We start from the raw sequence: 15,000 nt of genomic DNA, 5'->3' as shown, positions 1-15,000 counted from the left end.
AGGAGCGACTGTACGGTACGGAGGCTGGTGACAGGACGGTAACCATGCCGACCGGACGAGAGGAGACGGACCTGCGGCTGGTGAGAGCTGTGCTGGTGTTAGTTGGCGTGTCCATGCTCTACTGCGGCGCGGCGGGGGCTAGGAGTGTGGACGGCCATGTGGAGAGGAGAGGACACAAGCACAGACACACGGCGGGTAGGTCCAGACCCTGAACACCCAGGAGACGACCGTTAAACATATAATCACACACAGTCCAATCTGCCCAGACCTCATCCCAAAGACCCATCAGTCTACTGAACGGTTGCAGCAAGGCTCCATGGTGACCTATTGTCAAGGTCTAGGCCCAGATTTCCTGCCTAATCTGGCCCATTCTGGCATCACCTGTCCAGTGTCAGCTGGATGACTCAGCAGGACGTCGACCAATCAGTATTCAGCACTTTTTTTAAAACTCCAACTCACACAGCATGTCTGGTTTAATGCTACAGACTGCAACACAGCTCTTCCCCCTTATCTCCCACTCATGAAGGATGGGAGGGGGTGAAGTTGTTTGCTGTTGAATACAGAATATAATTTCAGTTTAGGTGTCAAAAAGACTAGAATTGCGACATTCTGTCATACATTTAAATGTCAAAAAATGTGAATGATTACTTGTAATATCGTGTATTGCTCCCGTTAACTATTTCACAATGGTAACAAAGAAAAAGAGTAAAAACGGTAATGAACCAGAACTTCATTGTATGTTGATGTGAGTCCTGTTACTGATGACCAGATGTTGATGTGAATCCTTGTACTGATGGTCTTGCTGGTGCTGAATGAAGCAGATGTTGATGCAAGTCCTGGCACTGAGGATCCTCCTGGTACAGATGGTCCTGCTGGTACTGCTGGTACTGACAGTCCTGCTGGTACTGACGGTCCTGCTGGTACTGACGGTCCTGCTGGTACTGCCGGTCCTGCTGGTACTGACAGTCCTGCTGGTACTGACGGTCCTGCTGGTACTGCTGGTACTGACGGTCCTGCTGGTACTGACGGTCCTGCTGGTACTGACAGTCCTGCTGGTACTGACGGTCCTGCTGGTACTGACGGTCCTGCTGGTACTAACGGTCCTGCTGGTACTGACAGTCCTGCTGGTACTACTGACGGTCCTGCTGGTCCTGCTGGTACTGACGGTCCTGCTGGTACTGACGGTCCTGCTGGTACTGACGGTCCTGCTGGTACTGACGGTCCTGCTGGTACTGACGGTCCTGCTGGTACTGACGGTCCTGCTGTTCTTGCAGGTCATCCGTCCCTCCACAGACACCGGGAGCGGGCCGGGAAGGAGGGCCAGGTGCTGCACCGCTCCAAGAGAGGCTGGGTCTGGAACCAGTTCTTCGTCATCGAGGAGTACACCGGACCCGACCCCGTGCTCGTGGGCAGAGTACGTCTATCAGCTGTGTGTGTGTGTGTGTGTGTGTGTGTGTGTCTGTGTGGGCGTTTGTGTAAGTGCGTGTGTATGTGTGTTGATTTTTACCCAATCTGATTTTTAATCCATGTAGTTCTCGATGTAGTCAGTGTGAGGCCTCATTCTCCTCCAGCAGAGGGAATCAGCAGGGTGATACCTCATTACTTTATAACAAGGAGAGAGAGAGAGAGAGAGAGAGAGAGAGAGAGAGAGAGAGAGAGAGAGAGAGAGAGAGAGAGAGAGAGAGAGAGAGAGAGAGAGAAAGTGTGAGTGTGATATTTTGTCTGAAAACAAGGGAGGGTTTGGAAAGAAGGAGAGGAAGGAAGAAAGGAGAGATAGGCAGAGACAGAGAGAGAGCCCAAGAGATAGAGAGACATAGAGAGACAGAGAGCGAGTCAGAGACAGAGAAACCAAGCCAGAGAGAGAGATAGAGACACAGTGAAAGAGACAGAGAGAGAGACAGAGACAGACAGAGAGACACACAGTGAGAGAGACAGAGAGAGAGACACAGCGAGACAGAGAGACTGAGCCAGAAAAAGAGAGAGACACACACACTGTGAGAGAGCCAGAGCCAGAGAGAGAGAGATAGAGATATGGGGAGAGGCAACATGAAGGTTTGAAATGATTGGTTGTGTTGACCAAAACAAACCAGAGCATCACTCATGGTGCCGGGGTTCAACCTCTCATAGCAAACCACAAATGATGTCTACAAAACATTATATTTCATCGCTAACAGGCTTTCCAAGGATGGCAACTAGATATTTAATGCCGTAATTTATTTTACTGTCACTCTGTATTCAATCTAACAACAAAAACATTGCAAAATACTGAGAACCGAACGGAACCCAATGCAATATTATCGCTCTGCAGCAATGGAGCCAATGCATATTTTTGGAGCATTTAGCCTCATATACATTTCAACACAACCCTGTCCGGGAAGCTCTTAGCTGAGAGGGCAGAGGGGGAGATTTCAACCTTCAGCATATCAGCTGTCGCGGCATGGATGCTATAGTAAAAAGCGAGCAATGACCTGGAAGGATTCTACTAGATCAATTCCTTCTCCTCTTGTCCAACGTCTTTCCCAAGAACCAACTCTCATGGGGCTCTTTATTGGCATGGAAAGCTCCATCTACATTGCCTATGCACAAAAAGTTGAATAAGATAAAGTAATATGATTATTTTTAAGACAGTCAAAATGCCTCTGTATCTTCAGCTTCACTCGGACGTGGACTCGGGGAAGGGCAGGTGCAAGTACATCCTGTCGGGGGAGGGCGCCGGAACCATCTTCGTCATCGACGACAAGACAGGCAACATCCACGCCACCAAGACGTTGGACCGGGAGGAGCAGGCCCAGTACACGCTGACCGCCCAGGCCGTGGACCGGGATACCAACAAGCCGCTGGAGCCGCCTTCCGAGTTCATCGTGAAGGTGCAGGACATCAACGACAACCCCCCGGAGTTCCTGCACAGGCCCTACTTCGCCAGGGTGCCCGAGATGTCCAACGTGGGTGAGTGGGGGTTAATGTCAGATTAATGGCATGAATTACATCAATCTTTTTTTATATCTGATCTATAATCATTTCTCATAATATATTTTCTGATTCGTTCACAGCTTTTGTTATTGTGTTATTTATTTTCTTTATCAATTTCTTCACTAAGTTGAAATAGCCATCACCCCTTACCCCCCACCACCCCTTCATCCCTTCCTATCCTAAAACACCCACCCCTCTCATTTACTTTTTGTGTGTTTGTACATCCTGACACTTAATGTAATAATAATAATAATAATAATACATTTAATTTAAAGGGCGCCTTTCAAGACACCCAAGGTCACCTTACAGAGCGTAAAGTTATCATAAATCGTTTAAAAACAAGACATTGTGGAAAAATAATAATAATAAATAAATAAATAAATAAAACAAAAACAAGACAAAACAAACAAACAATCAAGACAGAGTGATCGGACGTTGTGTGCGAGTTTGAACAGGTGAGTTTTGAGTTGGGACTTGAAGGTCATGGTGTCTGACTGTTTAATGTGTGGGGGGAGGGAGTTCCAGAGACTGGGTGCTGAACAGCTGAATGACCTGGCACCCATTGTAATGAGTCGTGATGTGGGGATACATCCTGGCACTTAATGTATGCACTTATTGGAAGTTGTACTTCCTGACACTTAATGTACGCACTTATTGTGTTGTATGTCCTGGCCCTTAAAAATAGTAGTTAGCATTGTGTAGTATCTTCTCCTAGCTATCTTTGTTGTATACAGGGAATTGGTTCACCTAGCGATTGTTAGTGCTTTGAACTCACTTACGTCCTTAATGTACCGACAGCGATATATTGTTGTTTCTCTTTCTTTTGACAAATGTAATTATTGTAAGTTGCTTTGGATAAAAGTGTCTGCTACAAGCCCTAAATGTAAAGGCAAATGTAAATAATGGATCGGATTAGGGTTGCAACAGCGAATCGATAAAATCGATAAAAATCGATTACTAAAAGCGTTGGCAACGAAATTGGTAATTGATTCGTTGAGTAGCGCGATTAATGCGTCACTCGTAGGCGCGGCACTGTTTACAGCCTGCCGCCGACAGGTTGGTTCATGGTTCACGCACGCCCACAGCGAGCTTTAGTGTGAGCGACCACAGCTTGTATTTTGGTAATATCTTAACACTGGACTGTAGGCTTAAATAAGAGTGTTGTACCTTAACTGTCTTTGGGTACCTTCAACTCAGTATCCGTCTAGTCCAACCAAAAGTCAGATGCTGCTGCTGCTGCAGACGGTGTGCAGACGGGCTGTCAAAGCAGTGGTAGTAATCACACAACCGGACGGTGTAGAAAGTCACGTCAGTTAAAAATAGTAATCCAGTTTTTAAATCCATGTTCAAATCGGCAGGATATAGATCTAGTTAGCTTAAAAAAAGTAGCAAACAGTGTCAAATGTGATGTGTTCAGGTCCGCTCAGTAATATGATTGATATGAATCGTTAGTTGCAGCCCTAGATCACATTATAGAAAATATAACATGCATCATAAAGTAGTTTGTATGGCATGTATGAAACTCACTTCGAATCCCTGCTGGCAATTCAATGGAAATAATTAGTTTTCTTATATGTCATTTGTAGGAAGAATAATTGTATTCTGCTAACAAAGCGGAAGGAACAGAGTGTTATTCCACTGAACAGCCTGTTACATGCATTATTAATAAATAGTGAAATTCAACCACGAGAAGTCTGACATGAAGCGCAGGACTGTACTGCTATATAAAGAACGCTAGATTAATAAAATAAATGTGAATGTGTTCTGTTTAGTACTTAAGTTGGCTCATGAATAGGTTAGGTATTTAACTGATGGCTACAGATATCCCTTAGGTATCAATCCCAGAACGTAAAGACTCCACTATGTACGGGATAGGTATCAAACCCAGAAAGTAAAAACTCCACTATGAAAGGTAGATTGACAAGACATCTCTATCTCGTTCTCTCATTGTCTCACTCTCTGTCACAAAAAGAGGATTATATCAAATGTCCTCTTCCATATATTGATCGGTTTACACGTTTGGGCTTTTAGGCAGCTATCTTGTATGCTGGTGAAATGTAGAGGTCGCAGGGGAACAGTTAATTGCCACCATGGTAACATCATCCCAAACCACAGAACCAGAGTGCTTAAGAAAACTGTAATCTGACTAACCTGAGATCCTTTCAGTTAGATCATCAGGAACTCAGAAATGTAAGACATGTGAAAGACCAATCCTCTTAAACCTAAGTCTTTAGAAATACAGATATAAAATGGCAGCCATGCTGAGAGCAGTCTAAGTAGTTTTAAATTAAATCTGATACTAAGGGGGAAGTCAGTAGCTGCGGGATGATGGCATTGGGTTTAAAACGAGAGCTGCACCAGACTTTTCATCACCTCTCCCTGCAAGTTTGTATCTTTTTGAGAGACATTCTTTAGAAGGTGTAATCCTAGGACCAAAATTAACTCATGCTGTTAATAATTGCATAGCATTATATCGGTGTAGGTGTAGCATTATGAGCTACACCTTTGTACTACAGCTCTCTGATAAAGGCCTATTGTAGCAACATCAGCATTGACCTGTTATTGACCATGTGACTGTTACAACATAAATACCTCGCCTCAATTCATCTCAAATGTATTATAACCAGCATGGTATTTATTAACTGATTGCACTTTATATTTATGTCATATTTTACACATTTTACACTTTTAAGAGTCAGTTCTCCATTTATAAACATGCACTTTGCATATTTTATACATATTTATATAAATGTGTGTATTTGTAGACACCTGTGCTTGTGTGTATTGTCTGCCAGGTAGCAATGCTGTGTTTTTGTTTTTGTTTGTTTTTTGTTTGGACATGGCCCTGTCCGTTGTAATGCTGCTGCTATGTGCCCTCAATTGCCCCCTGGGGACAAATAAAGTTTTTTTTAATTTGAATTTGAATTTTGACCTGGGAAGAGTCCATCCAAAATCATTAAAGCATTGGCAGCATTCACATTCTCAGCATTCACAGTGTGTGTGTGTGTGTGTGTGTGTGTGTGTGTGTGTGTGTGTGTGTGTGTGTGTGTGTGTGTGTGTGTGTGTGTGTGTGTGTGTGTGTGTGTGTGTGTGTGTCTCGCAGGAACGTCGGTGATGCAGGTGACTGCCACGGACGCTGATGACCCCACCTATGGCAACAGCGCCAGATTGGTGTACAGCATCCTGCAGGGACAGCCGTACTTCTCAGTGGAGTCACAGACAGGTGGGGAGAAAACATCGCCGTGCACCGCCTCTCTGTCTGTCTGTCAACATTTGGAAGAACTCTAATTCACAAATAATTACAAAGATTCATATTACTTTTTTGTTGCTATTTTTAAATGTTAATGTATGTATAGTTAGAGGAAACTGGAATCAAATGCATACTTGATAAATGAAGCAGATTTAGATTTGATAAAATGTCAGATGATTAAAGAAGGGTTGAGACGGGGCAAGAGTGCTTGGTTAAACATAGAAAGACATTAAGAAGGACAGAGTGAAAATGTACAATTTGGGGAGGTATTAATCTAGCTAATCGAACCAGTGTTGGGTATTTGACTGGCTCAAATCCACAGCTCACATTTCTAATTGGTTTGGAGATTTTAAGCTTTTCATGCTGTCACACTCAGACTCTCTCTCTCACTTCCTCTCCCTCTGGCATCGGCACACACACACACACACACACACATGCACGCACAAACGCACACACACACATACACACACACACACACACACTTACACACGCACACACACACACACACTTGCGTGCATAAAACACACACAGCACACTTGGCATAAGATGACAGCAGAAAGCCTTGACTCCCACTTACTTCAGGTTGGAGAGACAAGAGTGACAGAGACAGAGGGAGAGAGAGAGAGAGACGGAGAGAGAGAGAGAGAGAGACGGAGAGAGAGAGAGAGAGAGGGAGAGAGAGAGAGAGACAGAGACAGAGAGAGAGAGACAGAGAGAGAGAGTGTGAAGAAGCTGCTGTAGAGGCCGAGCAGCACTTTCTCCTACACTGCCCCAAATTCAAAAATGTCTGCGAAATATATTTTAGCAAATTCGGCAACCAACTAAAAATATAAATGGGAGAGAGAAAAGAGAGCTACGTCGTCGCCGTTTATTTCAGCTTGCCACACAACATGAGAGAAAGACATTCTACACCAGGCCTGACTGTTTTATTTTGTTTTATTTTAATGATTATTCGTAATTATTGTGCGTGCTCGTGTGCTCGTGGACTCGTGAAACGTCATCAGTCGTTGCCCGAGCACTGTTCCAATTCGAAGTACGCATCAAGCGAGTACTGTCGTAAAACCCGGAAGTGTTCTTGATGCGTGCTCGATCTCGCCGTTTCACCGAGCATGCATCGGAGGTGGCTCGTGTGTACTTGCAACCGCTATAAATCCCAGGATGCATTTCGCACTCGCAGCAGTACGATGGCGGACAATATGGAGAAGACGCACAACTGTAGCTTAAGTTACTCTTAACTTATATATATATTTATATAATATAATAATAATAATAATATAAGATAATATATAAATATATATATATAAAGTCGTGTGTGTATAGCTTATACACAGGACAGGACACGCATATCTTTTCAATTTTTATTCATTCAGAATATTTACATACTATTTGAAAATGAAAGAGGCTGGGATTTTGTTTTATATCATTTTTTTATATTGTTCAGTAGTATATGCCTAAATGAGGCCGTAGCACAGTTAACGGACGAGCAGAGGTGTTGACGTCATCGAGTCCGCTGCTGTTCCAATTGCAGGTACGTACTCGCGTGCTCGCAAGTCTGTGCTTGAAGTACGGACTTGCCAAGTACGTACTTGCAAGTCATCGAGTCCGTAGTACGCGTGCTAGGAATTGAGAAACGGCCAGAGATACAGAGAGAGAGAGAGACAGAGACAGAGAGAGAGAGAGAGAGAGAGCTTTTTGAACAGAATAAAGAAAATTAAGTCTTCACGCATGTTTACCAGAGTTTGAACACATACACTCGTTGGGAGACTCCCACTGGATTCACTGCATGGGACCAGTTCAGCTGTGTGGGTCGGACTCCAGCACGGCACACGGTGATCTACTGAGTTCACTGCATGGGACCAGTACAGCTGTGTGTGGTCTGCCCAAGCATGGCACAAAGTGACCTACTGAGTCCACTGGGACCAGTACAGCTGTGTGGGTCTGCCCAAGCTCCCCCTAGCTGAGTGAGTGTCGAGGTGTCCCTGAGCAAGACGCCTCACCCTGACCACGCCTGACGAGCTCACTGTCACCTTGCATGCATTTACTCTCCGCTGTGACGCAGGCATCATCCGCACGGCACTGCCCAACATGGATCGGGAAGCCAGGCAAGAGTACGACGTGGTCATCCAGGCCAAGGACATGGGAGGCCACATGGGGGGTCTCTCCGGGACCACCGAGGTCAAGATCACCCTCACAGACGTCAACGACAACCCCCCCAAGTTCCCTCAGAGTGAGTCCTTCTGTTCATCCACCTTAAAGCTCCCGTCTGTCTTTCCTCCCATCCGTCTATTTGTCCGTCTGTCTGTCTGTCTGTCTGTCTGTCTGTCCAACTGCCTGCCTGCCTCTTTTTCAGTCAGTCTTTCCTGTCTGTGTCCGACTTGCAGTCAGTCTTGGAGTCCATCTCTCTGTCTATCCATCCATCCGTCTCTATCTGTCTTTCTGTCTCTCTGTGTGGTGGGCTAAGTCTGTCCTTCTTTCTCTGTCTCTCTGTCTGTCTGGGTCAGTCTGTCCTCCTGTCTCTGTCAGTATTTCTCTCTGTCTGTCTGGGTCAGTCTGTCCTCCTGTCTCTGTCTCTGTCTCTCTTTGTGTCGGGGTCAGACCGTCCTCCTGCCTCTGTCAGTCTGTCCTCCTGTCTCTCTCAGTCTGTCTCTCTGTGCCGGTGGGCAGTGCTAAGACTGAGCCCCTTGGAGGTGTTCCAGGTGTCCAGGTGTCCCTAACAGCCTGCTCTCTGAGTCCTTTCAGCCAGTCTAGCAGTCTTACAGACTGTGTGCTGTGTGTGTGTGTGTGTGTGTGTGTGTGTGTGTGTGTGTGTGTGTGTGTGTGTGTGTGTGGGTGTGTTTGAGTGTGTGTGTATATGTGTGATTGTGTGTGGGGGATATCCAACACACACAGATGGCATGCAATTCCAGGGAAATTTGTCACAGAAGGGGATTAAATAATTTATACAATCTATTTAAATATCAATGATTTATTTTTCTTTATTTCCCTGGTCTACTGCAATACCCCTAGGTTTTTTAAGTGTGCATTTGTGTGTAATATCTTACTACTATAGCAGGCCTGTCACACAAATTCTTACTTGGTCTTACACACACTATTATAATCTCACATATACACCACTATTCTCATGCACACACACTATTATACTCCTTTTACATGTATTGATGAGAGTGTATAGTCATGTATGTGAGAGAGTATAGTAGTGTATGTGAGAGAGAATAGTAGTGTATGTGAGAGAGTATAGTCGATGTGGGAGAGAATAGTTGTGTGTGTGAGAGAGTATAGTAGTGTATGCGAGAGAGAATAGTTGTTGATGCAACATAATATAGTAGTGTGTGTGAGAGAGAATTCGGGCTGCAACTAATGATTATTTTCATAATCGATTATTCGGTTGATTATTTTTTCGATGAATCTGATAAAAAAAAGAAACATTTGTAATTGCCGCATCTTTATTCAAAAACTGAACATTACTTCAAATTCACAGTGCAGACTAGGGATGGGCAAAATGATTATTTTCCGGGAACTAGTTCTTTCAGTTCAGTTCACTATAACGATTCGTTCATTTGATTCGTTCGTCACGTCATTTGACAGGGAATCTCACAGGTGTCTGCCCCCCCCCCGCGAAACGGCCCAGAGAATAATTTAAGCGACTTCTAGGCTCTACCCCCCGTGAAAATTGACAAGATATACTATATAGTATAACCAAACATCCCACCAATATATATACCACTTGCTTACTCTCTATATGTCATTCATGGTTTTATATTTATAATTTTATTTTACTTTACATTTAATTCTTCATAATTCAGGCATTACAGAACTTTCATGGTCATAAATAAAAAATACGAACTGCAGTTTAATTACTTTGTTTGTTCTTGAATTGACGTAGAATGGAGCAAAGACTCCTGGGATTGGAAAATGCGTTTATCCAATAAACAGACGGAGGTCAAGTCTATTTTCGGAAATGTAGGGGGATGAGTGGCCCCACGTCGAATGGTATGACACAAGATACGTCAGACAGAGAAAGCGTGCAAATTCAGCCGCCGACAGCCAGCCGCCTGTCGGCGGCTGGCTGTAAACAGTGCCGCGCTTACGAGTGACGTATTAACCGTGCGACTCAACGAATCGATGACCAAATTCGTTGCCAACGCTTATAGTAATCGATTTATCGATTTTATCGATTCGTTGTTGCAGCCCTAGTAGTTGCCATGCATTTTTAAATGTCAATGCACTTTTCACCCCTGAATAACAGTAAAAGCTATTGAATAATTGATTTGCTTGCGTAGTATACTACACTTTCCATTGAACAATTACCCCTGTTACCCATAAATTGACTAATTTTATAATGTAATTATAGCAGGTTCCAAATGCGTGCGAGCAGGCAGAGTTGTCAACCCTCAGCGGGAGATCGTTTTAATGTCTTTTAAAGCCGAACAAAATCACTTAAACTATAAACATGGTTCTCTCAGAGGATCTCTTGGGTCCGTTCTGGATCTCTCTGGTCCGTTTTCTCCCGGATACCTTTCTCCTCACTACAACACAAAGCAGGCACATAAGTACAAACACTCCCTGATTGGCCTGAGTGCACACACCTGCTCGCACTCAGGTCCAATCCCCCGAGCCAATCCGGTGCGCTCCCATCCTGCCCATACTCCCCCTGCAGGCCAGACGTCGCACGTCCCCCCACAGTAATCAAATGCTAGCTGCTTTCAGACACACGTGTAAGTCCTGGTATTTCCTGCTTTTCTCCTGATGGGCCGTATGTGTGAACAACATATCCTGGCATTTGTACCCTGAAAATCTCCTGAATAATACTAGCCCTGAGGTAGTATTTTCTCCGTAGAAAATGTAAATTTCCTTATGTGAATGAGGAGTGGAAAGTCTGTATTTCTCAAACCACTTCAGTGGGCGTGTTGATGATGCTTCTGCATGTCATTGAGTGGCCCCCTAAATGATATCAGCCTGTTGCCTTTTGGTTGCTGAATGGTTAAAAAATATTTAAATGTTGGCACTGCTTTTAAGAGTCATTTGTGGTGAACGCTAAAAGATAGGTCTTATCATAATCCTAAAATGACACATCATATAATAAATTACAATAAATTAGTTCAAAGCTGCATGTATAGAAAATGTTTATTATTATTATTATTGACAACAGCAGCTGACGACAGTCAGCTGAACATTATAGGGTCCCATCATTCCACTCCTTGTTTTCTCTGTTAAACAAAGAAATCAACTACATTTGACCAAGTGTTAGTAATAGCCTATGTGGAAAAAAATACGCTCTCTTTCTCCAGTTACGCCTTTCTTCTTCGTTGTTTTTTCTATTTGTCTCTAACTCATGCGCAAATATTTCATCGATCGATGATTCAGATTTTGTGGATGCAACGGAATATATGATGCATTATTTTAGCAACATTTAAGATAATCGCGATGAGTTCTGCCTCCTTTTTGTCTATGGTCAAATCAAAACAAACTACAGTGACAGCGGCAACACTTATCCCGATTCTTGTGAACTTAGACTCTACGTAATATCCCGCCCCCCTAAACCCCCCATTGATTCTACTGATGTCTAAACAACATTGATCTCCGCATATAAAGCATCAAGTGTGAATCACCCTCAGGGTCGAATCTCCTGAATTACAAATTTGATTTTTGATTTGATTAAACTTTATTGTCACTAGCAGAGTATAGATACAAAACTAATGAAATGCAGTTGACATCCAACCAGAAGTGCAAAAGAAGAATTTAAATACCAAAAAGTTAGCCGTTTAAAAAGTGCAGTGCTAGACAGTGCAGTTCAGTGCAGTAATGAGTGTAAACAGTTGGACATTGCATAAAGTGAGATGCAACAGCTATGCAGGTAACCAATGTGTGAAAACGGCTTATAAGTAGAAAATTATGATGCTTGCTTCATAACGTAAGGAGGAAATTATTATACTTGCTTCATTACGTAATAGGTTAACCAAAATGTTATTTGTTGTAACATTATAGGCAAAACGTTATTATATTATGCTCTCAGAAATTTGTCACATTATCGACTGGGGTTGCAACATTATTGCTATGGGTTTAATTACAACTAGAGGTTGAGTGCGATTAACGCGCACGCGGAAACTCTAGCAGGGGCGGATGGTGTATAGGGGCGATTTGGGCGACGCACTACCAACTGGGAGAAAGAGGATTTTTATTTTTTTTATTCTATCACGGCAAAAGTAGTTTTCAGTGTTCTAGACCTATTATCTGTCATTGTCCAATCAGAATCGTCAGATTCAAGTCGCGTTTCAAATGGTCCCGCCTCTATGGGCGAATTCATCGACGTGGAAAATCGCCCAAGCCTTCTCCGTTGACTCTAATGTTAAAACTTTTTTTTCCGGAAATTGAGCCTTCAATGCATTTTCAATGGGGATTTGGGACTCGCCCTAACGTGCTTGCGTCATACGTAACTGAGCAAAGAGCGTGAAGGGATATCTTCGATCAAGTCACTTGCTGATTTCAACATGGCTGCAAATGTGCGCAATTCCGTTTCGTCTCTCAAAGAAGTTCCTTTTAGTCGACGATCCAATTCAGAAAAATTGGAAATGAAATATATTGTATATAGTTCTCTGCAAACCTATGGTGGCATCATGCCTTCAGTGTGTATATTGTATATAGTTCTCTGCAAACCTATGGTGGCATCATGCCTTCAGTGTGCATATTGTATGTAGTTCTCTGCGAACCTATGGTGGCATCATGCCTTCAGTGTGTATATTGTATGTCGTTTTCTGCAAACCTATGGTGGCACCATGCCTTCAGTGTGCATATTGAATATAGTTCTCTGCAAACCTATGGTGGCATCATGCCTTCAGTGTGTCTTGAACAACCACACATAAAAGGTTGCACATTTTACATTGATAATTTATCGTATTTGTCTAAATGCATACTTAACTGTAGATAGATTTATAAGTGAAGTTACCAACACAATAGATTGTCCGTAACACACTCACCCCTTTTAGAATCACATTCTCTCACTCTCACTCTCTCACAAACATGTATACAGATAGAGACAGAGAGAGAATGTTAACTTGTGTATGCTGGTAATTCCCAATTATTATTGATGTATTTGCACTTTTAATCTTGGCAATTTAATCTACAAGGCAAATAAATTAAGTAAAAACGTAGTTCCCCGGCTCCATTCGTCTTTCTAAGGAAATGTTCTATTTTGTCTTTATTATTTTGTCAGAATGCACCAGAATGCTTCGTTTTTATATGAAAAACACAAAAAAACTTCGGGGAGAGGAGGGCCCCAGACCCCCCTACAGGGGTTTGGTTTACAAACTTTCTGCCCCCCCCTATAATAAAATTCACCAGCCGCCACTGAACTCTAGTATATATAAATATGTGTGTGTATGTGTTTGTGCATTGTGTGCGTCTCTGTGTGTGTGTGTGTGTGTGTGTGTGTGTGCACATGTTTGCCTACACATGAATGTTTCAGGGTTATTTGAGGTGTAGAGCATTAAAGACAACCGCAGTAGGTGTGGTATTTCCAAGGCCTGAGGAAATAGGGGCTAATTCTTCATCGTTGCTGTCCTTGTTATTGAGCCTGCTTATTAAGATTCATATCTGATACACAATCCTGTAACATTTGCTTGATTTGCCGATACGAGCAATGTCTGATTTTGATCATCTGGTGATGAATGATTTGAATTGATCGTGGAGAGATGCGCTGAAACATTCTTTAGTCACAGAAACACCTGCACAGAGACAGTGTTTCACAGATCTCAGAATCAGACACCGTTTGCAACACTGATCTTTCCTGCTGTGTGCGTAATGAGCCGCTAACAAGAGGCACATGGCACTTCAGAAATCAAACAAGTGGGTAATAGTGCACTCTGAAAATGGCCCCTCTGGACCCTCTGTCGGTACCAATGTCTCTTGTACTCATGCATACGACTCCAGAAACACAAGGTCACCATGATCTTCAGTTGAGGTGAATCCTGCATATCTGTCATAAGATGCTCACAAGAACTGAAGAGAGGAAAGAGAGAGAGAGACAGATAGAGAAAAAAAACGAAATATGATAAACAACCAATAGGATGAAGAAAGAGACAACCCAAGTTGACCTAGGACATTTGCTATGTATATATATATATATATATATATATATATATATATATATATATATACATATAGGAAGAGATAGAAAGAGAGAGGGGTATTGATGGATCATGGATGGACAGATGCATGGATAGAAAAATAGATTTTGTAACTGCCTGTGAATTTAGTCCTGTCACTGTGGAAAATGATTTAAAATGGAAATCTCTCTTTCTCGTTCTAGCAGTGTCTCTGTTTTTCTTTGTCCATTCATGCTGTCCCCCAGGCAGTTCGTCTCCTTCCTCTATCTTTCTTCCTTTCTGTTCTCTCACTCTTCTGCTCGCTCTCATTACAGCAAATGTCTAGCCTGCTTTGTCCCTATCACTATCTCCCTATCTCGCTCACCCTTATTTCATCCATACACTCTTGCCGCCTCTGCCCATCTCCCGCCTCCCTTGTTTCAGCTCTCAGCTAGAATACAACTAGAGGAGAGGGGAAACAAAAGAAAAAGACAGAGCAGGAGTGGACAGGGAGGGAGAAGAGAAAGGAAGTCTGTGCAGTAACCGTATAAGGAGCAGAATGGGAGGAAGGAGATTGAGTGTTATTTGTTTTATTCTCCTATGTCACATGTTTGTGGTTGAGGAAGTGCATACTATAGATTTAATCCAGTCATTAGATATGAGTGACCATCTGCATTGCATCTCATTACGCATAAATCC

General features: G+C 43.1%; 1 protein-coding gene across 5 annotated transcripts in view; it reads left to right on the top strand.

Moving 5' to 3' along the window:
• The window catches only part of cdh11 (cadherin 11, type 2, OB-cadherin (osteoblast)), a 135,724-nt gene that overhangs the window by 77,491 nt on the left and 43,233 nt on the right, over window positions 1-15,000 (top strand). For 4 of the 5 annotated variants that reach the window (XM_060073682.1, XM_060073679.1, XM_060073681.1 and 1 more), the window contains exons 2-6: window positions 1-195; window positions 1,275-1,414; window positions 2,652-2,946; window positions 6,074-6,193; window positions 8,280-8,447. The exon at window positions 1-195 is cut by the window's left edge and continues 123 nt beyond it. In XM_060073682.1, coding sequence (XP_059929665.1) covers window positions 45-195; window positions 1,275-1,414; window positions 2,652-2,946; window positions 6,074-6,193; window positions 8,280-8,447 — 874 coding nt within the window. In that variant the 5' untranslated portion in view covers window positions 1-44. Of the gene's footprint in view, window positions 196-1,274; window positions 1,415-2,651; window positions 2,947-6,073; window positions 6,194-8,279; window positions 8,448-15,000 lie in introns of those variants that run through there. The other variant, XM_060073684.1, reaches the window with a different exon arrangement.

Source organism: Gadus macrocephalus, chromosome 15, assembly GCF_031168955.1.
Source record: "Gadus macrocephalus chromosome 15, ASM3116895v1".
NCBI classification, from domain to species: Eukaryota; Metazoa; Chordata; class Actinopteri; order Gadiformes; family Gadidae; genus Gadus; species Gadus macrocephalus.
The sequence above is the reverse complement of the archived record's forward strand: the minus strand, read 5'-3'. Positions and strand labels throughout refer to the sequence as shown.